Here is a 27,500-nt window from a genome sequence, read left to right on the forward strand (position 1 = left end):
GCACTTCCCGTTCAAAATCTCACTCTAGGAGAGAATGGTTTTGTTTTGTTTCAAATCTATCAGTTTTAGGAGCAGGGAATAACTGCAAAAACGTAAAAATAGCTTCATGAATACTTTTAGTACACGAAAGAACTACCATAAACATAATACAAGAGACACGCAAATCAAAGCAACTGAGAAACACCAACGACTATCTCATTCACTTCAACCTCAGGTAATTGTTTCATATTTTATCATTATTTAATGCCATACAACACTCTCTTCTGTTCCGGAAAGGACGAAGAATAGCCCTTCCAGAGAGAAGATGCACCAGCTGGGCTGCGATTTCTAAGTGACTGGGCCAGAAAATTAGATTTGTATTTTTCCATTTGAGATAGAAAGAAATGAGGGACTTGTCTCTATTTCGTTTGTCAGAGCTGGTGCTCACCACAAACTTTACCTGCGTGTCTTTGGAATTCTCCTCATCAGCTGCCACCTGCAGACTGAGCTCTGCTGTCACACGGCAACAACAATCCCACCGAAGGGCCACGTGTGACAAGAGACCCCAACTCAGAAATTACTGCAGGTGTGAGCTTAAGCGGAACTTCTGGTCCCACCTCAACCCTTTATTTTCCCCATTTCTTGGAGTTCTTGTTATTGTCTGGTGAAAGTGCCACAGCTGATGAAGCCTGTGAAGGTTGCTCCTCCTTCTCCAGACAAAGAAGTTTTGTTTAAAAACATTAAATTCAATTTACCTCAGTCTGCCTTGCTGGAACTCAACAAAAACGCAGCCTCCCAGCTGCTGCTATGATCCAGCTCTTCTCACTTGTCCTGCTAATGAGACCCACAAACCTGCCCATGGTTCCTAAATAAATCAGAGAAGATGTAGTTTCCTAATCACGCTGGGGTTTCAGAAGGGTAGGCAGGACCGTCTGGCCATGCTTAGACTGGAATGGGCACGGAGACTCTGCAGAAAACTCCAGGACATTTACGGATATGCTGGAAGTGTCATTCTGGTATTAATGAGCTCAAAATATAAGGTGAAGAAAAAGGATTCACTCGCAGGTGTTGATAAAGCAAGATTTCCAATTTATAGCTATTAATTAGGTTTACTAACATCAATATCTCCAACTCATCACAACCTTTGGTTTGAGGTCTTGGCTCGGGATCATGAGGTTTAAAACTAAACCTGGGAGTGCTGCTGACCTACAAGTTGGGCAGCTTTGGAGAAATCAAGCGAGAAGCCCAAAGGAGGAGCTCAAATCCCCCCAGCCCTCCATTCACACACATAACCCAGAACCACCACAGAGTCAACGTGAAGCCGTGGGCTCTGACCTTCATCCATACCTCCTATAAGATTTCATCATCTCAGGGCTCCAAGATGCTCCTGTGATGTAAATGGGAATAAATCCATGGATTTTGATATGATCTTGTGTACAATTGATTCTGCAAACTGGAATTTGTTATATCGTCTTGCAGACACAGACACACTTCCCCTCTTAGGCTACTACACCGTGTACCACATCCTAGTCCACGAGGACTCACCCATTCTACATCCACCCATGAAACGGGGCAACACTAAACCAGGTTATTTTGGAGAAATTAATCGTGTACCTCTTGGAAACACCACTTTCAGAATGATGGTTTATATCTACACAGATATAACACATCTATAACACGTCTATAACACATGCAACGCAAATGTGCTCTGCTACGTAAAGAGAGTACGAGAACTTCATTTGTCTATAATATGAATAGCAATTTGTTTAGGTTTCTGTAAGTTTCTTTGTAAAGATGCAAGTTAAAAATAATATTCATTAAATCGCTTAACTGTAATAAAACATAACTATTTGCTTACTGCATACAAATTAAGTCAGTATCAAAGCACCGATTTTCTTTTTAGTTTGTATTAATTTATTATTGAATTAAAAATATCTAACGTGTGAAGCTAAACACTTACAGAGCACTTCACAAACACTAATTCACAAATGATGCCACATTTTTTCAAGGCACATATGAAAGCAGCGCAATTAATTCCTACAATTTTCTGGCGCCGACCTCAAAGGTAGAATTTTTGTTCGTTTGCTTTGGTTTTGGCTTTTTTGTTTTCTCTTTTTCTTTCATTTTTAAGGCTAAGCAGTCGGCACAACAACCGCGAAGACACCAAGTGTGATCTCATGAAGTCACTCAGGCTCTTGGCTGATACCGGTGCCACGGCACACAGCGCTCGGCTAAACGAACTGCAAATTTGAATTCCCGAGATTCATATTATTTAAACAGACATCCTGGAAGCAAACAGAGGAGAAGTCCTATCAGTGACCTCTGATGGTTTATCGGAGATGAGAGTCTGCTAAATTAATGGGCAGCCCTAACGTAACCACTGTTTTTGGAGGAAGTTGTTGGAGAAAGTGGAGAGGAAAGTCTCCAAAAGGCAGAGAAGGATGCCGGGGTTATTATTAATTAATATTTGGGGTGTGAGAAGCAGGTGGGGTTGGGGAAATGAGCACAGATGCTTAAACGCACCCTGTCCTGCACCTCTGAATGAATGATACACTTTTCCAAAGCATCTCAAAAATATTACAGGGACTTTAATAAGTTAGTGAGGTAAATAAATAGACGTTTACCTGACCTAACAGCCCTGCTATTTTACATAATCTGTATTATCAGGAAAATACTTCTCACGCTTCGCAACCTGCCACGAAAAAGCGTCTGTTTCCTCATCCCGACCCTCCGCCAAACCCAGTGAAATCAGAACAGGCACAGACGTGTTTATACAACGTTAAAGGTTCACGCTAAGCTGAAAGCGAGGAGGAAATTTGACTTTCAGATTGACAAACATATATTCTGGTGTCTGCAACAAAGAACACGCCTGTGTACTTCCCCACCGAGAAGTTGTGTGCGAATCCGTAACAAACCCTCTCGGAGAGACGCCGCGATCCCCCTCCCTTAAAGCGTGGTCAGAGTTAAGGTCAGAGCCCCCCAAATCTGCATTTCAGATCTTGACTTCTGTTGCCTTTACTCTTCCATTTTCCATGAAATATGAATGATGTTCCCCGAAACGTTTGGAACGTTCGTTATAGGGAAATACACACAATTTTATTGCTTGCCTGCAAATGTATGGCTTCGGTCATTGTTCACCCACATAACGACAACGAGGAGCTTCAAGCAAAGTGCTAAGATATAAAAGGCCACGTTCATTCATGTACTGGCCCAAGCTGCAGCACTCTAAAGTACATCAAAAGGTGTTAATGGTTTCAATATTTATCTGCTGCAGGGAAGCACTCTAAAAAGAAGACAGAAAAAAATCTCTGCTAATGGCTGTGTCTCTCCATTAAAATGAAAAGCTTAATGCATCTTATAATCAGAGGACAATTTGCAAATCATTAAGAGAAATGTAAAATTCCATTAAAATACAAATCAAGAGTCCCTCTCTGGACTAATAATCTTTTTGATATTATTTTGCATTTCACTATTTCTGTTCCCAATATCCAGGCACCACAAATGATCAGTTCTTGAACATGCTATTTACCACAGCCTACTTCTTTAACGAGAGACTGCGAGAAGTATAATCTGCTATTCAGAGCAGGTACTAATGAAGAATTCCATATATTCTGAAATTTAATTAAAACCCCAAAGATTTCAAATTAGATGCAATTTGAAATGCCTGGGGCAGAAATACATGCACTTGCGTGGCAAGGGTATCACGCTGAAAGTTGATACCGTAATTGGTCTTGATGTATTTTTGTGTTGCCAGGCTGAAGCACAGAACTCATAACCATATAAAAATTCTCTGTAGATTACCTGCTCATTGAAAATGCCATCACTCAGGTAGTTCTCTACTAAATTACCATGCTACTAAAATGCACAAAGTGATTCGAAGAGAAGAGTGGCACAGCTGGTCGACGCTGCCAATGAGTTATGCATGCGTCGACGCTGCCTTTTTTCTTAGTAAAATATGCTCAGTTGAATATTAAAATATAATTGGCATTCAACCTAAGTAGCTTAAACCATTTTGTTATCTTCTTTTAAACCGATTTGGCTCCTCCACAGTTATTTTCAAGGATGCGATTCACAAACTAATGACACCATCACATTCAGCTAGATTTGTACTATTTTACATTTGTCATAAATAGGAACAATTTCTACAGCCTTCTAGGGATGTCCTTTAACACTGACTCCTCTTGATCATCAAAGGCCCAATTCATGGGGAAAAAAAAAAGAAAGAAAAAAAAAAGAGTATGCCATTTATGTTGGTTCTTGCATATTTTATTCCGAGAGGAGTGTGGGATGCAAATTTCTAGTGAAAAGTATGTTTTTGCAGTTAAGAAGTCGCTGTTTTTTTCCCAGAATATACTGGTCAGCTCCCACGGCCACAAACTCTGAAAGGAGATACAGCAAAACGTCCTGGAAATAGGTCAGAAAGGGGCACCCTGGGGTCAAGCAGCAGCAAAGTATCCAGATTAGAAAATGGCTTATCCCCAGATGAGTTTATCTATGTATCTATCCCCTTACAGGCCTTTGTAAATGCCACTACATTTTCATTTCCTGAAAAAAACTAACAATGGTATTTAGAAACAAGGTGATCGTCATAGTAGCAATCACATTAAACACATTACCTTTGAAATACCGAACGGGTATATGAGTATCGACGATATTTCCCATCAATAAGAAGAATTAAGTAAACTTGGATGAAAGTTCATTAATAAAATAGGCGCGGGGGCTATATTTATAAAATCCTTTCATCTTGATTATATGGGTTTTTATTAAGTAGGGGTGCAAAGGTTACGTGGGGCTGCACGTGTGCCAACCAAGCAAACAAATCAAAGGAAAAATGAATTAAATTAAACTTATTCCTCACAGGTCCACCATGCGAGCAGGTGGCCGAGGTCTGGGGCTCTGAGCGAACATGGTGAACACATGGCTCTGGATACAAGAAACCCCTGTCCCACATCGCTATTTCTTTTATTCTACCATCAATTCTTACCTTTTTATCTGAATCACATATACAAGCAGTAATGCCAAAAGTTACCAGGTTGGCCAAGGTATTTCTTATATCGTGGTCAACTTCTTCCTTTTGTTTCATGGAGGGAGGAAGGATCCAATTTTGAAAATAGCGACTTATATAAAGAAGCAGGTTTTACAGCTGCGGATTACAGTGAAATCATCCTGACTTTGGTCCAACCGGGATGTCACAGGCATAGCAAAGATATATATGTGTGTGTGTGTATACATATGTATCTCTATATATCTCAGATATTGCACTTCCATCTTCTCACATCCCATCAGGGCCATCCTGATCAGAGGGCAGCGAATTCATACGAAAAAGCATGACACTAAACACAAACCTTCCCCTCCAGAAACAAAGCCTGGTTTGGGAGCAATTTCAATATTCACGCGTCTCTGCGGCTATTTCAGAGTCACAACTTGCTCCAATATCCCCAAATTCTCCAAGAGCAAGGAAGGTTTTGGCCTTATGTGGTGAACATGAGCTGTGGATCTTCTACCCACCCTTACCCAAAAAGTAAACTATTTAGATAACACTCCTTTAATCTGACTGTGACCTATTTGTAATTAATGTAAAGAACACTGACAAAAAAGGATTATCCTACGGAAAATACAATGCATGTTTTTACTAAGTGACCTTTTGGCTGTTCTTCAGACTCAGAGGGTTTCCAAGGTCCCACCTTGGGCCGTGGTTACTCCATAAGGCTCCACCAAAAACCCACCGAGCACCCACATCGCTTGGCCAGGGACAGTGGCAAAAACAACATTTGCACCTTGTAGGGTCTGAGAATTGTCAGAAACAGCTTATATGTATATAGACAATTCACCCTATAAGCAGTAAACTCAAATTAAGAGTAATTCTTAACATAGACTTAAACCCACACAAGCTTCCACTGAAAATGATGGGAGTTTAGCTCCGAATTCAAGAGCAACTGGGTCAGGCATTTTGTAATTACCTCCCTCCAGAATGCTGCTGTTGTTGTTGAGTTTTGTTTTTATATACAAATAGTTGATACAAAGCGATGGGCCGACCGGGCTGGAGCAAGAATTTGAGACTGGGTTCCTTTTGGATTTTGTTGTTCTCATCTTTGAAGGTTGGAGAGGATTGATTTCTGTTTGAAATAAAACGTAGGCAAGTATTGGATTGTAAAAATCCATTAAAAGTCTAGCAAAACAGTGACTTTCTGCTTAGCAAAACTCTTCGCACACGAAACGGTAATAAAAGAAGGTGCCAGTCTCCGGAATTTGAATTTTGTGTTGGCAGACAGAAATGCGAAAGCTTGTCATCTCTTTGCACTTGAATCTGCCATGTCCAGATATGTGAAGTACTAACGTTTGCGAGCAGATTATTCCACATTACTTTAAAAGAATATTTTCTAAGAGCCTAACCAGCAATGTATTTGCATGTCTGATGAAGCTGCAGGAATGAAAAATGGAAAGTCAGGAACATTTCTCAATTCTTTTTTTCTTTAGCGAATTGAATCTCTACTACAAAATTGAGAGAATTTCACAAATCGTTGCATAAATAAACGGCAAGAATGACATTTTGCATTCGTCCAGGAAAGGGCAAGATTTGCCGCCTCCTCAGCACGTTACCCAACAGCACAATGTGATTCTGCAAAATACGGATGTAATTTGGTGACAGTGGTAGGTTTATACTTTCCCAGCTTAAGTTTAATGAATTTTGCCTTTTTGCTGGAAATAAGGTCAACATGGAGAGACGACACTGGGACCAGTGGAGGTCTTTGTGTAGGCTGAGTTTGCCGCTTTTCCTATTGAGGATGGATCTGCTCTGAATATGGCATTTACAACACTTCCGAATAAAAAATCACCATGGCACTAAGTGAATACGTTGCTCCTGTACACGTATGTACCTGCAGCATGGCAATATGTATTTAGAGAAGCTCCAGACAAACCCAAACCCACTTGTCTTGCTTTAGCACCCTATTTGGCTGCAAGTCATCCCAGTGAGCTCCAGCCACCTAGCACAGTTTTGATACTGCATATGTATTTATGTATACTAAATTGTATTAAAAAATCATTTAAGCACAGGTACAATTTATTTTAAAAGGGCAAAAAGAAGCTATAAGTCATGTACAGGACTGAAGAAAGTTAAAACTACATAGGACTGACATATATATGTCTCTATAGATATCTCTCATATCCATAGGCAATCACTTTAAGAATTACATGTTAATAAAGACACTAAAATTGTGAAGATTTCATTCGCTTTAGCATTTACTGTCTTGCTAACATCATTCTAGGAGTGAGCAGAAAGCTCTTAAGTTTAAGATGTACTTAATGCTTATAGTTTCTACTAACGACCTAATTTACCTAGAGCTCAGCGAAATAGTTCAAAAGCCAAATTCATCCTTTCCATTCCCCACCCTTAACTCCCGTTTTCTCCCAGTCTCCTCAAGGCTGCAAATCACCCAAACATAGCGTTGCACATTTTTCCATTATATAAAACAAACCACGCAGCGACCTGGGGACCGACCCGACACCCGAGCGTCCTCCTGCTACTCTCAGCCATTTCTTCCACACTTTCTCCCCTTCGAGCCTCAGACCTTCCCCCTCTGCTTCTGCAGCTCCTGAAAAGTCCTTTACTCACTCTAATGCTTTAAAGAATGATGTTTTTACCAACTACTTCTTTCCTACTGAATGTGAGCACAGAGTTGCCATCCATAAACTCGCACCTGGAGCTGCAAACTTTCCAGCTTTACCAGGACTTATTGCAACAGAGTCAATGATTTTCATGATTTTTTAAAGGGAAAAATAGATCTGTATTCATCTTAATACCAAAAATCCTTTTCTTATTCAAAGAGTCTTTACATATTGTAAAAGTCTTTGGATGTGAGAAAAATTTACTTTGAGGTTATACTGCGCACTGCAATTAAAGCGAGCAGCATAGACATTAAAACCACTTTTTTTAAACATAAAAATTCATGGGATACCAAATTTGCAGCCTCAGAAGTCAGCAAATTAACAGCCCCACAAGCTCCAGAAAGCCTGTGATTTGAGCATTCCAACCAGAGGAAAACCAACCAACCAAACTTTGGCTTTTGCCAAGTTGCAGCCAGAACGCACAAAATCTGCTTTTCATTCTTAATTTGCTGCCGATTTTTAAATAAAAAAAGTGCAAAAGCAATAAAACAAAGAGATGCTCCTGTGCCCCACGGGCAGGAAGGTGAAGGAGCAATCCGAACGCAATTAAGTGACGGATTTTCGGCACAGGTGCTTTCTGGAGGGATCCAACAGTGCCCTCAGCACCCAGGTGAGCATGGGACGCGGGAACCAAGGCCGAGTCCAACTCCACATCAAGTGAATAGCGTTTTCAGCCCAAAATTGGCATTTTATGGAGTGCTTTGCAATCCTCTGGCAGGGACTTTGAGTTTCTGGAGGAGAAGGCTCCCAGGAAATCACAGGGTAATTATTGATTACAGGCCTGGGTATGGAGCATCTTGCAGGGAGCACGGAGGTACTACCTGTTTCTTTGAAGCCTCTCAGCTCCCATTATGTATGAGGTTTTTCATCAATATCTCTTCTTGGATGAGTAACATCCATTATGCACGGGAAACCTCAACTGCTAATATGGCTGGCAAAGTTCACCTCTCATCTCCATCCTCAGGTTGTTCCTCCTTCACCTTTTTGCGCAGCTTTTCTCTGCCTTTGGTTTGCAAAGTGACACCGAGATGCTCGCAGACCTGCAGAGCCCTCATTCCTGGCATAAATCACAGCTTATTGGAAGAAATAGGGAGATTGAGCTGGACCCCAGGTTCCAGTATAAGTTGGGGAATGACCTATTAGAGAGCAGTGTAGGGGAAAGGGACCTGGGGGTGCTGGGGACAGCAGGGTGACCATGAGCCAGCACTGGGCCCTTGTGGCCAGGAAGCCAATGGTACCTGGGGTGGGTTAGAAGGGGGTGGTCAGTAGGTCAGAGAGGTTCTCCTGCCCCTCTGCTCTGCCCTGGGGAGACCACACCTGGAATATTGTGTCCAGTTGTGGCCCCTCAGTTCCAGCAGGACAGGGAACTGCTGGAGAGAGTCCAGCGCAGCCACCAAGATGCTGCAGGGAGTGGAGCATCTCCCGTGTGAGGAAAGGCTGAGGGAGCTGGGGCTCTGGAGCTGGACAAGAGGACACTGAGGGGGGACTCATTCCTGGGGATCAAGATAGAAAGGGGGAGTGTCAGGAGGATGGAGCCAGGCTCTTCTGGTGACAACCAGTGACAAGACGAGGAGTTATGGGTACAAATTGGAACACAAGATGTTCCACTTAAATTTGAGAAGAAACTTCTTCCCGGTGAGGGTGGCAGAGCCTGGCCCAGGCTGCCCAGGGGGGTTGTGGAGTCTCCTTCTGTGCAGACATTCCAACCCGCCTGGACACCTTCCTGTGTAACCTCATCTGGGTGTTCCTGCTCCATGGGGGGATTGCACTGGATGAGCTTTCCAGGTCCCTTCTGATCCCTGACACTCTGGGATTCTGTGACTGAGCCCTAAGGCCCAGCTTTGTGTCAGGTCTACGCCCCCGGTACAAGGAGCCAACTGAGGAATTCCAGACCCGAGCATATAAAAGCGTGCTTTTTGCAATGTGAAAGGACTCCATGGGTGAGGACGGCGCTGTGGCACGCAGAGCAGAGCCAGGGGCTGCTGCTCGTCACAAGGCAAAGAGAAACTCTCCAATTTCCTCTGCTCCCATTGCACTAATGAGCCATCTGGTCTGCGAACACACAACCCTCCTGCACCAACGTCCAGCCCTGCAGCGCGTTGTGCAACCGCAGCACCGCCGTTATAAAGTACTATCGGAGAAAAGTCAGGAAATTCACAGCCGGCCCATTTTAACATTGCCTTTTCCACTGCACAGACCCACAAATCAACAAACTCATGCAGAGGCTTCAAAACAATAATAGGGTCAATTTTCTTCAAATAAAGAGGGCTAATGATCATGACACCTTAAGACTAACTAATCCCTTTCCATTATAAATGTTCAGTGTTTTTCCAAGGTGCAACACCTTGAAGTTATGCTGCAGAGAAGTGGGAAAAACCAACTTTTTCTTTGCTCGATGAAATTCTACATTGAGCACAGGCTGTGACACAAACTGTTGAAAACTCCAGTTTTTCAACTACATTTTAAAAACAGTATTGGGTGCATACGGCAAACTGGAGAGCCAGTAAGCCAAGAACTCCTGGAGGTGTCGGGAAACCAGCTTCAAACTTCTGCTGTGTGTGCTACACCACCAGATTCAAACCTTACCACCGAGCGGTAAAATACCTTTGCCTTCTGAACCTGCAAATCTCTCTGCTTTTGTTGTCTCAAAGTTGATTGTCACTGTTTTTCTCTCCAAAAGGAATCACGTCCTAATAGCTGGCACAAAAGTACAGGCAGAAAATGGACCATGAATTGAGAAGTGCTTCATCCCGAAAGCACTTTACACCTTTTTGTTAAATGAGGAACCTCTTTAATGTGTTCGGCATAGGCAAAACCCTTCCTGTCCTCGGATGATGCTACCACAGGAAAAAAACAATGATATTAAGCACTGATAAAGAAAGAAAATATCCAATAGTCACTCCTGAGCACAAAAGCACTTGATGACGGAACTCAAGTCACCTCATTTCAAAGAACCACACTAAAAGTGGTCATATTTATGGGAAGGGGAGAAAAGAAGGGCCAAAGGTTTTGATGGCTCGCTAGGAGAGCTGCTGATCAACAGAGATGTAAGAGAACCAGCGTGATGAGAAAACGCCCTCCCGGCTTCGGATCCTCATGCTCTCGCTGATGTTTATTCTGCACTTTAAGTGCCTGGAGAAATGAACAGGCACTTTCAAATGTAAATGTGAAAAAGTAAATAAATATAATAACCAAATCTCTAATTTAGTAGCACCGTAATTCTGACTTGCAGATAAATTGAAGTGTACAATGTAAACCATTATAATGTGTTTTTCACCTTACCTTTCTACTAAGTAACTTTAAAAAATAGTTTCTTCAAATTTTTGGCATGTATTTCCACGTTTCTTCCACTACCATTTTTTTCTATTTTCTGAAAATATTACTAGGAGAAAAGAAACGCTATCACATCGCTGTGACTTGAGCCAATTTATTCCTCATTAGCATTTCCATTACGTATGTGCCTCCCCCCCATAAAACACACGCACCTGGTCTCAGTCGAAGAACAAATGACTGAACTAAATAAAACAGAACCTTGACCCTTCACTTGTTATAACTATCCAAGCTAAAAGGAATTCAGTAATCCATTTAGGAAAATTATCAAAAGCATTGCTTGAAATATTTGGTAGTCTTCTGGTGGATAACTGAGAAGTGGAATTTCCCTGATGCTATTCAAAGACAGAAGGAGCAGCAGCACCAACTATTTCCCATCCAACTTTGCCCACTTGTGTTCACCCCAATCCTAAAGTCTTCTCAACACAGGTCTTAATTTCATCCCAGCTAATAAAAAAGTCTTCCAACGATAATTTCATCACCTAGAAGGCCAAACCTTCACAAAGACTTTGGCAATTCATCATAGCGTCACTAGGTCTCATTCTCCAACACATTCATCGGATGGTTTCACTAAAACTTCTACATTAATTCTTTTAGTAGTTGATAAAAATGATGTTTGTGTCAAAGTTAAAGGGAGACAGTACAATACATGATTTAGTTTTAAAGCTACTCAGTACCCACCCTGTAATTTGACTATGAAAGATGTCACACTGAGAAATGTTCATCGCGTGGAAGAATAAAGTACAGAGCTCATCATTAAAACAAAGGTGCTGTGCAGGGCTCACAAAATGTATCATAACCCTCCCACCTCCCAAAAGCAACAGCCTGGTTATCTGCAGAATGTGCTGCACAACAACTGCATTCTCATTTTGTTGTTTTACTTGCAGCTGCCATTAGCTAATTAAGAATAAGAAAGTGTGACAGCAAGAAGAAACCTGCTATTTATAGGAATTTGAATAAAACTAGTAATTAGCAGCAGACAGCTGAGTTCTTGGAGATATCACTTGCAGAGGCGTTCCTGTCAAACAGCCCAGCCTTTCCACGGGTAACAGTGGCCATTGCTTTACACAGGTACTGATGTACAGTCCCTGTGCCTTAAAATACAAACCTATGCACCCATATTTAAAAACCACAAAAGAAGAAAAAGTAAATATAACTTTATACAAAGTTATATACAAAGTTATATACAAAGTATATAAGTTTATACAAAACCAGGGCTATCTTACTTCATGTCAGGTAGAGGATACTAGTGACTTTCTGGTGCTGTATTATTATGGAATCTACTTCAATTAAAAAGTAGATCTATGAAACGGATGCTTTGATTCGCTGGGAAATGATGATATTCGTGGACAGACCAGAAAGCACTGCAGAAAGCAGACTTCTGAGATTTTGTTTTAAATAATGAGATCTACTTCATTTCAAGTGATTGACTTCTGTTATCAAGTCTTCAGGAACACAGCCAGCAAATGGGGAATGGTCAGGAGAAACTTTTCTGAGGTCTTGTTTTTATCTAAAGACATGAGTAGCATAACTTCTTTGTAAAAATACTTGTTCTTTGCTTGAAAAAAATCCAAATAGTATCTATGATAACTCTGAGGAATCAAAACACTTATACAACCTATCCTTGACTGATTCCATGGCACTGGTGAGGCGTCCATGGAACAGAGTTGGACTCGACAGGAGCAGAGGAAATGGCCTCAAGTTGCACCCAGGGAGGTTGAGGTTGGATCTGGGGAACAATTTCTTCCCCAAAGGGCTGTGGGGCATTGGAACAGGCTGCCCAGGGCAGTGCTGGAGTCACCATCCCTGGAGGGCTGGACAGACGGACATGAGGTTCTCAGGACACGGGGCAGTGCCAGGGGTGGGTTATGGTTGGACTCCATGATCTTGAGGGTCCCTTCCAGCCAAAATGATTCTACGATTCTATGTCTAACCCTCAACCACCCAAAAAAAGCTATTTTAAGTCCATAACGAGCTTCCCAAAAAGCTTTCTGCCCTTCAGCTGTGTTCATACCAAACCTTTCAGCCAGCAACCACGGGGAGCTGAACGGCATCATTGTAATCAGCACTGACCCCAAATTCGGGAGACGGGAGCCGGCCCCACCAGGGCCCGTGGGCGCGGGGAGGGGCCGGGCGGAGCAGGGCACTGACCTCGGCGGAGCAGCGGGTGGTGGAAGGGCGGCAGGGGCAGGCTGGCTGTCCTCCCTGGGTCGCAGAAGTACGCGCGCAGCCAGGCCGCGCACTGCCGCAGCGGCTCCGGCAGCTCCTCCGCGCCTCCGCACAGCTCGCAGGCGGCCCAGGGCTCGGCCCCGCTGCAGGAGAGAAACGGGAAATTACAGTGAAAAAATTACAGAAGTGAATACTCGTAATATCTACCTGTGAGTAGTCATAATAGCTACCTTAGCAAAAAAAACCAACCAACCAAAATTCAAAACATTCAGAGAGTTGGGCTTGTCCAGCCTGGAGAAGGCTCCAGGGAGACCTTATAGCACCTTCCAGTACCTAAAGGGACCTACAGGAAAGCTGGAGAGGGGCTTTTTACAATGGTCCATAGTGACAGCTTTAAACTGAAAGAAGGGAGACCTAGATTAGATATAAGGAAGAAATTGTTGCCCTGAGGGCGGTGAGAGCCTGGCCCAGGTTGGCCAGAGAGGTGGTGGATGAACCATCCCTGGAGACATCCCAGGCCAGGCTGGACGGGGCTCTGAGCAACCTGAGCTGGTGAAGATGTCCCTGCTCATGGCAGTGGGGACACTGGGTGATCTCTAAGGTCCCTTCCAACCCAAACCATTCTGTGATTCTATGATTCAGTCTGCAGTCAGACTCCATCATTTTGTCTGCTCTAATAAAGGTGAAAAGATTCCTAACAGACGTAACAAAAACACATCCTTATCACCTCTAGAAATGCAATGACGGTGCAAAGCTGCTCAAACCTGTAAAAAAAAAAATCCATAGAAGTCTGGTGAGGGGAAAATGCTGTGCATTAAGTGGGAAATGTCATGGAGCACGAAAACCAGCCAAGCCCATGGTAGACGAGGCATCCTCGTGCCTCTGGGATGGTGGAGGTGAGGCTCCTCCTCCGCGTCCCCCAGGGGCACAGTCCCGTGTCCCCAGGGAAAGGGGGAAAGGAAACCACTTGCTGCTGAACCTGCACCTTCCTCTGCCCCCCTTCCTTCCAGTGACAGTGGCAGGTTTCTGCTTTCCTCCACTTATTGAATTGGAAGGAAGCAATTGAGAATTCATTTGATTTTCAATGGCAGCTCGCGCTTGCAGGACACTGAAGAGCAAAGCGAGCAAACAGGAAAAGAAAAACCACCCGCAAACAAAAATGTATTTGTTCCCTTGCTACTTTTTTCTCCTTTTTCTCTGGAAGAGCGAAGTGTGTCTGAGAGCAAGGAAAACGTGAACACCGGGCCTGCAAATACCCAGCCACGTTTCCCGACCCGTTTGCTTTCAGTGCAGCAAAGGGGGTGGCGGTTGGTGATCTCTGGGTGCTGGTGGCACTGGTGGGTGTCCCTCAGAACTGCAGAGCCCCGGTTCAGGGGCCTGATGAACAAACAGAGCCCATTAGCAACGCACCCAAGAGAAACGATGGGAAGACTGGTGAGGAGACAACGTCAAGGGTGACTGCCAAAGCAACGAGCCCTGCCAGCGACCTTCTCACAGCCAGCACCACCAGGAGCCAGCCCAAAGTTCCCTGAGTATTGCAGCTGGAAATACAGCTGGGCCCCAGAACGAGAAATTTCTCAATGCCAAAACTCAACTGCACAGTCTTCTGGTGAGAGGTTGGATGTGCCACAAAGCAGGGGAAAGGGAGAAAACTGTAGAAATATCAAAACACATGAGAACCTGAGACAACGGAAAAAAGAGAAAACCAGAGCGATTCTGCCACCCGGATATGAGGAAAGAGCAAATTCCCCAGAATGCTTGTTCGTGCTGCAAATGAGAGTGAAAATACTTTGTTAGTGCCCTTCCACAATAAGGTTGAAGAAAATGGAACTTGTGATGCACCAGGAATGGCGTCACAGGCACCAGGTCTGCTTTCGCCAGAATGCGCCTTTGCAAAAAGACCGAAAGGCTTCACGTGCCCACATTCATTTTCTGATTAATTGCTAACAACTGAAGGCCAGTAATTACTGATCGGAAAGCGGCAGAGAGAGGAGGGACACGGAGGTGGAAAACTAAAATGCTCCAGTTGCAGCAGAATACAAGTTGATGGCTCGGAGCAGAGACAGAACAAAAACGAAGACTCACTTTGGATGCAGTTTGCTAGAAATTAAGTGCAATTTCACATTTCTCCCTTTATTTACCAAACTAATGCTTTTGATTCTCCTTTTTTTCTTTTTTTCAATGTGTGTAAAGTAGTATCAATTTGCTCTATAAACCTGCTGTCTACTTTATGTTACTTGGCTATTTAATAATCTCTTTGCTAAAAAACCAGTAGGAGAATCCGTGCGTAAACTTTTTGCGTGAATTCCTACAACATGGACCTCAAACCAAGCTCTCAACACCACAGATAATCCGTTATTCTGCACATGTACAACACTCAGCAGAATATGGCTCAGTTTTACTGTGGATTGTTGGAGCTACGACAATATAATAACTACAGAATATAATAATGCCTCTGAAACCTCAAAGAGAAGTTGGCAGACTTTTCTGCTCCATTTATCCAGAAGAGCATCGAAAGCACTCAAAACTCCAGGAACCTTATGTTTTTCACATCATCCTGTTTCACATTCTCGGGAGTCTGGAAATGATTTGGACTGTAATATCATCATAAAAACGAAATACTCGGTCTCCTCGGTGCTCTGCCAGCAGACGGCCCCCAGCAGCCGCGCTCCCGGCTCTGCCCCCACCACCCCAGCACCATCATTCCAGTGCAAGTTGGGAATGACCTGTTAGAGAGCAGCGTAGGGGAAAGGGACCTGGGGGTCCTGGGGACAGCAGGGTGACCATGAGCCAGCACTGGGCCCTTGTGGCCAGGAAGCCAATGGTACCTGGGGTGGGTTAGAAGGGGGTGGTCAGTAGGTCAGAGAGGTTCTCCTGCCCCTCTGCTCTGCCCTGGGGAGACCACACCTGGAATATTGTGTCCAGCTGTGGCCCCTCAGTTCCAGCAGGACAGGGAACTGCTGGAGAGAGTCCAGCGCAGCCACCAAGATGCTGGAGGGAGTGGAGCATCTCCCGTGTGAGGAAAGGCTGAGGGAGCTGGGGCTCTGGAGCTGGACAAGAGGACACTGAGGGGGGACTCATTCCTGGGGATCAATATGGAAAGGGGGAGTGTCAGGAGGATGGAGCCAGGCTCTTCTGGGTGACAACCAGTGACAGGACAAGGGGCAATGGGTGCAAACTGGAACACAGGAGGTTCCAGTGAAAGAGGAGAAGCAACTTGTTGGGGGTGAGGGTGGCAGAGCCTGGCCCAGGCTGCCCAGGGGGTTGTGGAGTCTCCTTCTGTGCAGACATTCCAACCCGCCTGGACACCTTCCTGTGTAACCTCATCTGGGTGTTCCTGCTCCATGGGGGATTGCACTGGATGAGCTTGCCAGGTCCCTTCCAACCCCTGACATTCTATCATTCTGGTGGTAACACCCTACTGCTCCAGCAAGGCACCAAACCACTGGTGTTCTGCCCCAAAGCAGGTGGGAAGCAGCACATCAGCATCACCCTGAAGCCTCAAGGCAACTGTCAGGCCATTAGCTCCTTAATTAATGTAAGGAACAGAATCAAGGCCCATCAATGTCTTCAAGAAGACATGGGTTCCAGTGGCTGCTTTGTAGACCACAACAAGGCTTGGCCATCCCAACGCATGGACACGCTTGCCGTCACAGACACATTCCTCACTTCCACCAGCTCTTCCCTGGCAGGACTCTTTGGATACAGGTCTTAATTTACTTTTTATTTATTTTTAATTACTGCTTTTAAGAACAGTGCCTTGCCACTGCTGAACATCTCCAGATGTTTTTGATGAGATCGTTCTCCCATCATGGCAACACCAGACACATTCACAGCCCCTGACACCTCCATGGCCACCTTGGTCAAGACAGCACAAAAATGCCTTGCTTTCCAAGAACACACCGACTCTTTTCCTGTAGGATACAAGGTTCATTTGCCAACGTATATGCTGAGAGCTTCAAACTGGCAGCGAGTTAAAAAAAAAAACCAAACATCATATTAATTTTGCTTGGCTAGAAATGCTAACAACTATTCCTGGGAATCTGACAGCATTAATAAAGAAAAAGAATGAACATAACTTATGCATGGGTGTCTTGTCCTGGCCCTCCCCACCGCCGTCCCCTCTCTCTCCCCAAAGCTGCAGAGCAGCTCTCCTTCCAAACCGCCTCAGCATTAAAAATTCAACTTAAAACACCAGCTGCCTTTTAAAGCATTTTCTCTGGCTTCAAAGGCATGCTTTGGCCCAACTAAACCATACATACATTTCAAAAAAACAAGGCAGAAGTGGTCTCAAACCATTCATAAGAAGGAAAGGAGAGCAGATAAATTACATCAGGGGAAATTTCCCCCCTCGCGGGCAATTCCTCCGCTCAGCGTTGGGCTCCGTGGGAGGTTTCCAAACACCCTACTCCACACATTGGTCTTTGAGCATCTCAAATGACAAGACGGACAGGAAAAAAGTTAGTTGTACACCATTAATGAAAAATATCCATCCAAGAGTCATATTAACTACTCGTGCCTAATCTTTAGCAATGAACAAGAGAAAGGGGACCCTCTGTTTTTGATGCCCTGCCCGCGGTGACCCCCGAGCTGCCAGAAGCACATGAAGTGACAACCAAGGGGCCATTTGTTCTGTGCTTCACCTCTGGAAAGCTGATGTCTTACACCTGTGATCCAACAAGATGTATTCTGTACTTTTACATAGGAAAATAAGCATATTCATGTAAAAATGCAAGAAACCAAACAGAAGGTGTAAGAAATTGGACTGCTTTCCTTTTGCCCTGGAGACTGTCATTGCACCTATTTTCATCAGTCAATTTTGTTTGGTGCTGCCCAAATGCAAAGTGGAGGGTTTGGTATTTTCGCTTGGTGAACAAGTGATCATTACTGTAGGGTTTTAAGGGTTTTTTGTTGGCTTAAGCTGAAACTTCGTTGTTTGTAGTAACGCGCCAGCCAAAACCATGTGTGCAGTCAGTCAGCTGTGTCTGGAGTTTGCGGTGACGGTAAATGGATATTCGGCTGCATCTACACGGCTTTACGATGTGATGCTTAATTAAATCTACATACTCTTCAAACAGAAAAAAAATCATGCTTGTTTTAGGACATTTTAAAATGTATATATATATTTTAAGACTGAACAAACCAAGGCAGCTGCTGGGCTCTCGCATCCACGCAGCTGAGGTGTCTTCCCGAATCTCTTCTCATGTTCACATGGGATGAAATGAAGGAAAAGATGTTTTTAGCAGAGGGGGAGGAAAGCAGCACCACCACCTGTTTCGGTTTAACAGGCTCCTTCCAAACGCTTGCCAAGAACTGGAAGTTTCTACCTGTTTCCAAGATAAACATGTAAGCAGCAGATTGGCTGCAGAATCATCCTGAATAGCTCAACCATGATGAAAACCTGAGAAGCGCTGCGAGGAGCCTCCGCGGGCAGCTGTGTTCCAAACTGCTATAACTATTTATTCAATTTCTGAGCTACTTTTTGCCTCAGTCAGTCCTCAGTAAACCTTAACGGAAACACAACAAGGTGGGCCTTGAGTTGTGCAGTTTGAAATAAAGAGAATAAATCACAACAGCTCACTGCGGTAAAGCTAAGATCTAGCAGCTTCACTAGAGTAAATATTATGAGAACGTTGTATCAGCACCTGCAATAATATTTATATATTTGTTTGTATATTTATAAAATATTTGTGTACATCAAATATAATCAGTTGGTAGAACATAACGTCCAATACTCACTTCCACGGTTGTAGCCACACACACCTGAATGTTTCCCCCCACCGTAACAACCTCACCATCCAGTGCTGGCATCAGAAGAGGTTTATAGGCTGCTTCAGGTGCTGAGCTAATGAAGAGTCCCCTTCATTTCAGTTTGGTTAAGATGCAAACTAAAAAGCTCCCCAGCACAAACCAAAATCGCAATTCCCTATGCATCTGCTCCCATATTGCAGCCAGCTAAGGGCCACTGGCACGTGTGGGCAGACTCAGATGTCGCGTTATTGTATTACTATGATAACTACAACAGTTCTGCCCAGATAACAGCAGGAACAAGGACCTAAAATAAAAAATCAATAGAAAAAAAAAGTACGGAATAGATGTTCTCACATACAACTTCCCAATCTCTTCTCATAGAAGTTAAGAATCTTTGTATGCTGTTACCTGCTGAATTGTATTTTGACACCGTGGAACATACAGCACCGGAGATCACTGGCTGTGCAATATTTTGCTATCTTCAGGTATGTAGAAAGTGAACATATTTGGACACTCAACCGCACGCCATTCTATGGTTTTTTCCATTGTGTGCCCTGCACAAAGAAACATGAGCACTTTTCTTCATTAACAAAACACTATATATTGTAATATAAATAAATTGGTCGAATTAAGAGGCTTTTGGATTTTGTTACGACCAGAATGCTGTAAAACCAATTATCAGCCATGCTCTTCATGATGCAGAAGGCACAAAATCTCACCAAATCACAGAGTCACAGAACAGTTTGGGTTGGAAGGGGCATCCAAAGGTCCCCCAGTGCCCCCCTGCCATGAGCAGGGACATCTTCAGCAGCTCAGGGTGCTCAGAGCCCCGTCCAGCCTGGCCTGGGGTGTCTTCCTGCAGAGCAATCAACATCTCAAACCCATGTCATCAAGTTCAACAGGTGAGGGAAGATGGGAAGAATGCAGAGGAGAAAAACCAAGCAGCAAACCCAATGCCTGCAGAAGACGCGATGGGCAGAATGGAGCAGAAGACAACGACCCATCTCCAAAAGGGAGCCCCAACCTCCCCGTGCTGCTCCCCAGCACCTATGGCTTCATGATTCACCACCAGGACAAACAGACAGAACTACCCGGCAGACACAGACACTAAGTTTTAATTAAACCTGTAACAGAAAACAATGCCATTTGTCCCTGGAAATCTGCAAGCACATTTACAGGGTAGCACGACGCTCAGCATCTCTATTGGACAAGGATCTCCAGGTTGGGGTAAGCAGGAAGAGTTACTGTCAGTGGGACACATCTGTTTGTTCTCCTCCATATTTTGACACTTCTTACTAGTCTGTGCTTTAAATAGGTCCAAAATGTATCAAAATTACCCTATGTCCAGGAGGGGGCCATGCCAGGGTTAACCCAAGTTTTTTGACATCATGGTTATGGAACAGGATCTTAGAGAAGGAATCTGCCCGTGGGTGGAGAGGAAATTGTGATGAGCTCCTAAATCACAGGCAATTTTCACATTTGCAAGAGAATTCACTGCTGCTTGTCTAGGATCTGAAAGGGAGCTCTTGTCCTGAAGTAGGTATGAGGGACAAGTACCATTTAAAAGGTTATGTACTTTTTAGTTTTTTTAAATAGTCTTTTCTTATTTTATCAGCAAAGAATTGAAGACAACTCTCCACGTAACACTCACGTGAGGTCACGTTTGTACAAAAAGCCGCCCCGTCTGAAAAGCAAAGGTTTCCTGTCCCTTCCTACACCTCCGTGTATGCGCTTGTCTCACCAAGTCATTATTTCCTTAGAGAAACAGCCGGTATGTCACTTTTCAAATGGAACAATCAGTAACGATTAGAACACAAAAATTAACATTAAAACGAGACTCGGTCATGCAGCGTTATTCTTTACATAATAAACACAGACTTAGCTGGCATTTTTACTGAAGCCTTCATTGTGAAATTAAATAAAAACGTATTTTATCAGCACCTAAATGTCATTTAAATAGTCTTTCTTTGATAGATGACGGCTAAAGCCACCCCAAAACTGCAGATAAATTATCTGGTCTCTAATGATTCCAAAACGATTACAGGATGCAGAGCAATCTCGTTAAATTTTATTCAAAAGCTTACTACACTCGTGTTTTCTCTTATTTTTCTATCAATGAAACCCATGAGGTTTAAGAACAATTCATTATGTATGAGACCCAACTTACAGTGCTTGACTGTTGATTAATAGGAAAGTTTGCTGTATGTACATTTGCGACATTAGATGCATACAATATGCTAACTTATTCTTTCACCAAAGCTAATTATTTACAAAAATGACTACTTGAGACTACAATTTATTAAATGCATGCAACCAGTCTCAATTTGGCCCCAAAAGACAGTCTGGAATGAAGATCTTTTACTTGATGTGACAACTTCTGGAAACAGTGTTATTAATATTGTAAATGTGGCAAATAAAGAGTTCAAATAGCCGTATGTCTGTGTTGCGTTTTTTCCCCACAACTGAATCAATGAACAAAGCAGCTTTTTAGGTTTAAAATTCATGGGGAATCACACCCTCACGTCGCTTAATTTAGCCTGTTACTAATGAAGTGTCTGTATGATAGCAGCGAGAGATTAAAAAAAGGATGAGAGCTGCAATAAGCAGAAATAACACCCCAACTCCTGTTGAACGAGCCCACCGCAGCTCCTTTTCAGACTTATTTAGAGGAAATTAATGCATTTATGGAAGAGCACAAGACCTCAGAACCGAGAAAGACTTATTCCTTGCCATACAGCCTTCGTAATATTTTCTCCATTCTGTTTTTATGTTATTGAGGATTCAAATTCTTACGGATCTGCCCGGCCAGAAATTCTGCATTAAAACGGTACCTCTCTTTTAGCCTGAATAAGAAGCATCGGCGCTAAAATTTAGCTATCAAATACAAATTCCAAATAAACAGACGCCCCTCTGAGTAAAATACGTCGGTATCCAAATGGCCTGGTCTTTTTTCTCTTGCAATTGAAGATGCGAAGATCGGGTACCGAAGGGCGGTTGGCTGAGGACGGACATGCAGCCCATGGCCGCTCCTGCACACGCGTCAGAAAAGGGGCTGAGACTCCTGTCTTCACATGCCAAGATAAGGAAAATCAATGTCAATGCCCCAAAGACTCAAGTGATAGCACTGAAGGTCATTAAATGCTACTCACTGCCCTGTACCATTAAAGTTTTGATTGGAATCCTATACAGAGGGACACAGATTGCAAACAAGATCTTGCCCTGGGATGTGGCTGTGAGGCCACCGAGAAACCTTCCCAGGAACGCCAGAGACACCTTCATGGAAAACAACACTATGCGTTGTCTTCGCTTAGTGTTCCTGAGCCTATTTATTGTGTTTTCAGAGAAATGGAACTCATTATGGACAAAGATCTCTGAGAAAATTGATAGATGCAAGGACAACCACTAAGGTTCTTCACCCACCTGAGACTTCTACTGTGTGTCTCAATGCCCCAAGCCCTGCCTGGTTGCCAGTCCATGCCAACCTCCTTCCCACTCCTCACATTAATCTCAATGTTCTGCCCTTTTTCTACCCTGGCCACCACCCATCCTCCTCACAGAATCACAGAATCACAGAATCGACTGGGTTGGAAAAGACCTCAGAGATCATCGAGTCCAACCCTTGGTCCAACTCTAGTCCGTTTACTAGATCATGGCACTAAGTGCCATGTCCAATCTCAGTTTAAAAACCTCTAGGGACGGCGAGTCCACTACCTCCCTGGGCAGCCATTCCAATGCCTGACCACTCTCTCTGTAAAGAATTTCTTTCTAATATCCAGCCTAAATTTCCCCTGGTAGAGTTTAAGCCCATGCTCCCTTGTCCTATTGCTAACTGCCTGGGAGAAGAGCCCAATCCCCACCTGGCTAGAACTGCCCTTCAGGTAGTTCTGGAGAGTGCTGAGCTCACCTCTAAGCCTCCTCTTCTCTAGACTAAACAAGCCCAGCTCCCTCACCCTCTCCCCACAGGGCTTGTGTTCAAGTCCCTTCCCCAGTCGTGTTGCTCTTCTCTGCACCCGCTCCAGCACTTCAATCTCTTTCCTGAGCTGAGGGGCCCAGAACTGAACACAATACTCCAGGTGTGGCCTCACCAATGCAGAGCACAGGGGAAGGATCACTGCCCTTGTCCTGCTGACCACGCTGTTTTTGATACAGGACAGGATCCCATTGGCCTTCTTGGCCACCTGGGCACACTGTTGGCTCATGTTGAGCTTCCTGTCCATTAGTCCCCCAGGTCCCTTTCTGCCTGACTGCTCTCCAGCCACTCTGTGCCCAGCCTGGAGCGCTGCAGGGGGTTGTTGTGACCAAAGTGCAGCACCCGGCATTTGGCCTTATTGAACTTCATCCCATTGGAATCAGCCCATTTTTCCAGTCTATCCAGATCCCTCTGCAGAGCCCTCCTGCCTTCCAGCAGGTCGACACTCCCTCCCAACTTGGTGTCATCAGCAAATTTGCTGATGATGGTCTCAATCCCCTCATCTAAATCATCAATAAAGATGTTAAACAGGACTGGACCACCTCCTAAACTCACCTTGCTTGGACCATCTCACCACTACTCGTTGTCTGACCTTACAGCGGATTCCATGTTCCAGCTCTGTGCTGGTCACCAACTCGAGTGCTCTTTTCTTCCCATCTCCCAACCATGTATTTTCCACACTCATTCCTGTTCTCTCCAGATTTAATCCTGCATGTTGTGCTAGCAGAAGTTGTTCAGAGAGGTCAGGAAAACTGGAGATAATTCTGGTGCCCATCAGCACCGTGAGGTTGTATCACCTTGGTGCTCAGCCCCAAAACCGCAGAGACCTCCTTCCCCAGACAGACCCGTTCCTCCTCTGGGAATGAAACTTGTCAAAGACCTACAGCTGGGCCACATCCGAAGAACAACAGTATTTCTAGTGTTAGAATGGCCTTCTTTACAAACATTTCTTTTTCAAATCACAGAATCACAGGATGGCTGGGGTTGGAAGGGACATCTGGAGATCATCTAGTCCAACCCACCTGCTAAAGCAGGTTCACCTAGAGTAGATTGCACAGGAATGTGTCCAGGCAGGTCTTGAACACCTCCAGAGAAGATGACCCCAAATCAATGGCTTTGGCAGCAGAACAACTGCAAGATCTGTCTAAAAGACAAAAAAAATCCAATTTCTGCCTATCTTCTCACTGGAGAGGGCCAACCTGTTCTACACTGAGAATGGGGGAAATCAAACGCGTGCCCAAGAGACGCTCAACCAGCGACAATTAAGCAGATGCTTCCCATGAAATGCTTTAGAACAAAAATCCAGCCGAGTTCCAAGCAGCAGCAGCAGCACACTCTCACCCGAGATGTCAGGCAACATTAAGCACAGGTGATATCATCAGTTCTATCTATAATTAGGTTAAAAGAAAGTCAGTTAATTTTAGCACTTACAAGAAATTGTTACAAAACATTTTTTTCCTTCTATAAAAGAATTCTCCCATCAGACCTGCGAGGTCGGTTTTATCGCAGGCAATTAGCTGTGTCAGGGCCGGCTGGGGGGACCCTCAAACCGCACACCAGGTCCCCCCGCCTCTCACCCAGCTCCTCCTTTCGGGTATTCACACCCCTCTCCCCACTATTTCCCAGCATCAGCTCGGACAGGAACCCACCACCCCTGTTGCAAAGCAGACCCCACAGCAACAACCCAGTTCCTCACTGGTATCTGAAGTGGAATTTACATTTTTTCTACGTATCTAAGATACAATCCCAATTATGCATGGATTTTAAAAAAGGAAAAAAACCCAGAACCTAAGGCAGTTAAAATACAGATTACACTGCAAAAGCCCTGGTCTCTGATCTCCACTGGTGCACGGGGAAATTGAAGGAGGAAAACTTCAGGCTGAATTATCGGAACCAGGCTCTGACTTTGGGTGTCCACCTTGACGCGCATTAGTGCAAGAGTTCCAGATGAAAGCGAGCACCAAGAATTATAACCAACAGCACCTGCAGATACTCCGGCCTATTAAAATGAATTAAGATACAGATAAATCAGGAACCTCTTAACAATTCAAGCCATCAGGCCATTTTTCAAACCGGGTTCCCAGCCCAGCTGTGATGCAGTCCCTGCTCTCTGAGCATCTCCTGGTAGGACCAACCGTGGGCTCAGGATCTCCCATGGGATGCTTGGACAGAGATGTGCACACAACCTGATGTGCCACGACTGGAGATGCGCTGCCCATCTGCTGCTTGAAAGAATTAGAAAAGTACTTTCTGCCCGTATTTTTTTTAAAATCAGGTATAAACATTCAGAAACCACAGAAACAAACACCAGCATCACATGAAACCATCGTGAAACTTGTCAAGATCTGGGTTCCTAGGAGGTGTTCATCATCCAAAGTTTCATGTCAACACAGGCTGAGGTCAGGACGCTCAGGAAAAACTGCTAATACACGCCAATTAAAACAGCGGAGTTAATAAATATACTCTTTCCAAAGCTTTTTGCCAGGCTTTGGAATTGTCTCCTACATGCATTGGCAGGATCTCTACTAAAATAGCATCACCCAACAAAGAGTTTGCTTCACTTCTTAGCAATTAGGCCTCAAACCCAGAAATACAATGGCAGGAAAAACAAAAAATATGGGGTATTTTCCTTCATTTTAATCAACGTTTGGCAGTACTGCTTGTTTGCAAGGCACTGCAGTGCCACGGGTCACCTCGTTGGAGGTTTTGTGTGATGACACGAAATAAGGGGACACCATATTGCTGCCTACAACTACTGAAATGAGGTTATAACATGAAGGGTGTTGGTCTCTTCTCCCAGGTAGCAAGCGATAGGACAAGAGGAAACAGCCTCAAGTTGCGCCAGGAGAGGTTTAGATTGGATATTAGGAGAAAATTCTTCATGGAGAGGGTTGCCAGGCATTGGAACAGGCTGCCCAGGGCAGTGGTGGAGTCACCATCCCTGGAGGGGTTTAAAAGGTGTTTAGATGAGATTCCTATGGACATGGGTTAGTGCTAGAGTTGGGTTATGGTTGGACTTGATGATCCTAAGGGTCTCTCCCAACCAATACGATCCTATGATTCTGTGACACCCCATTGTACATAAGCAGAGCAGACACAAAGCTGTATCTGAGGCAGCTTTGGAGCAGAATGGGGCTCCCACCACCACCGGTCCCAGGCGCCCGCCTCTGCTGCGGGTGCTCCTGCATCTCCCGAACCGGGAAGGAAAGTTTTCCTTCTCCCGGGTAACCAGGCAGAACCCAATCACAGGACTGGAAAACCAGCAGGGCACATCAATAAAACCAATAAAAATACCGTTTTCAAAAAAAATGCGGTTATAATTAACTACAACAAGAGTCTATAAACTGCCAGTTCAAAAGCAGCTGGTTAAGGACCGAGGATAGGAACTGGAATTTAAACAAAATCTCCCCTTCACCAACCACGTTGGCCTCAGCACCTCCACTGATGCGCCACCCTCGTGCAAACCTCTGGATGGCGGAGGGATCCGGGAGCTCCGGGACTTCTCGGTGCAGAGGTGCTGCCTCGGGATGCGGGCCCGATGTGACCTTAAAATCCCATCCAAACCCCCCGAGGAGATCAAAGCGGGATCTGGGAAATACAGCGGCACGTTCCTGCGCTGGAACCCCACCGAGGGCCCGCGGCAGGACAGAGGGGACGCTCGCAAACCAGCCGTCCAAGATGAGACACACTAAACTACTCCACATAACTCCGTTTCGAACTGTGCAGAGATATTTCCAAGGCTGCTTTCTCCCCTTCTCCCCTCTCTCTGAAGTGGTGAGCGGCGCCTGGAGACCGACGTCCTCCGGGCTTTAGGTGCATCTGCATTACAACCCCATTAGCTTGTGTACTACACTCATTAATAAATAAGCTTCCCACTTAAGTGCCTTTCTTGTAAATTGGTTTGTTCTGTTCCATATAAATAATAAAAATTTCTCTTATCGAGTGTGACGGATTTTTTTCCTTTACGTATGTACAGACACTACAGTAATTTAACTTAAGAAGCAGCAACATTCCTCAACATCCCTTCTCATCAGTCTCTATTTACTACGGCAGATGCGATATGATAAATATTTACCATAAAATAATACCTTTAATAACTGGCATAAGCATATTGACCATATGTCAAAAGTAAAAGAAAAAAACCTACTAAATGGATAGTTATTGTAATTGTATTTTAAATCAGTGAGGTCATATGTAGTTTTGAATCCAAGCTCTTAAAATGTGCTTTCTGGCCAGAGCAGAATGATAAAAGCCTTAACAGTAAACAAAAAAGCAAAAAGAAAGTATGTTATCGCAAATCACTTTTTCGGATTGCTAATACTGCAATAAGCAGACTGAATAAAAACGTTGTTTTAATCAGAAATACTATCGCTGGCTTTGAAAACGGCAGCTTGAGATAAAGGACGATACAATTCAGCTCTTTGCTCCAACCCACAAGCCCCTCTGTGCATCCCCCCGTCCCTCCTGCATCTGCAGACAGAAAAACACTTTAAATGGCCATTGCAGAGTTTCTAACATTAGTTTTGAAAACACCTATATTAATACAACACGCAACACACACACAAAAACAAATAAAGAAATCCTTGACAAGACAGCCCTAACCAGCTGAATGATGAAAACCTGTTTATTTAAC

General features: G+C 44.2%; 1 protein-coding gene across 2 annotated transcripts in view; it reads right to left on the reverse strand.

Moving 5' to 3' along the window:
* The window catches only part of MGMT (O-6-methylguanine-DNA methyltransferase), a 154,105-nt gene that overhangs the window by 18,684 nt on the left and 107,921 nt on the right, over positions 1–27,500 (reverse strand). For both annotated transcript variants that reach the window (XM_065066713.1, XM_065066714.1), the window contains exon 4: positions 13,129–13,289. In XM_065066713.1, the coding sequence (XP_064922785.1) occupies positions 13,129–13,289 (161 nt within the window). The remainder of the gene's footprint in view (positions 1–13,128; positions 13,290–27,500) is intronic.

The sequence above is a fragment of the Columba livia genome, chromosome 6 (genome assembly GCF_036013475.1).
Source record: "Columba livia isolate bColLiv1 breed racing homer chromosome 6, bColLiv1.pat.W.v2, whole genome shotgun sequence".
Lineage (NCBI taxonomy): Eukaryota > Metazoa > Chordata > Aves > Columbiformes > Columbidae > Columba > Columba livia.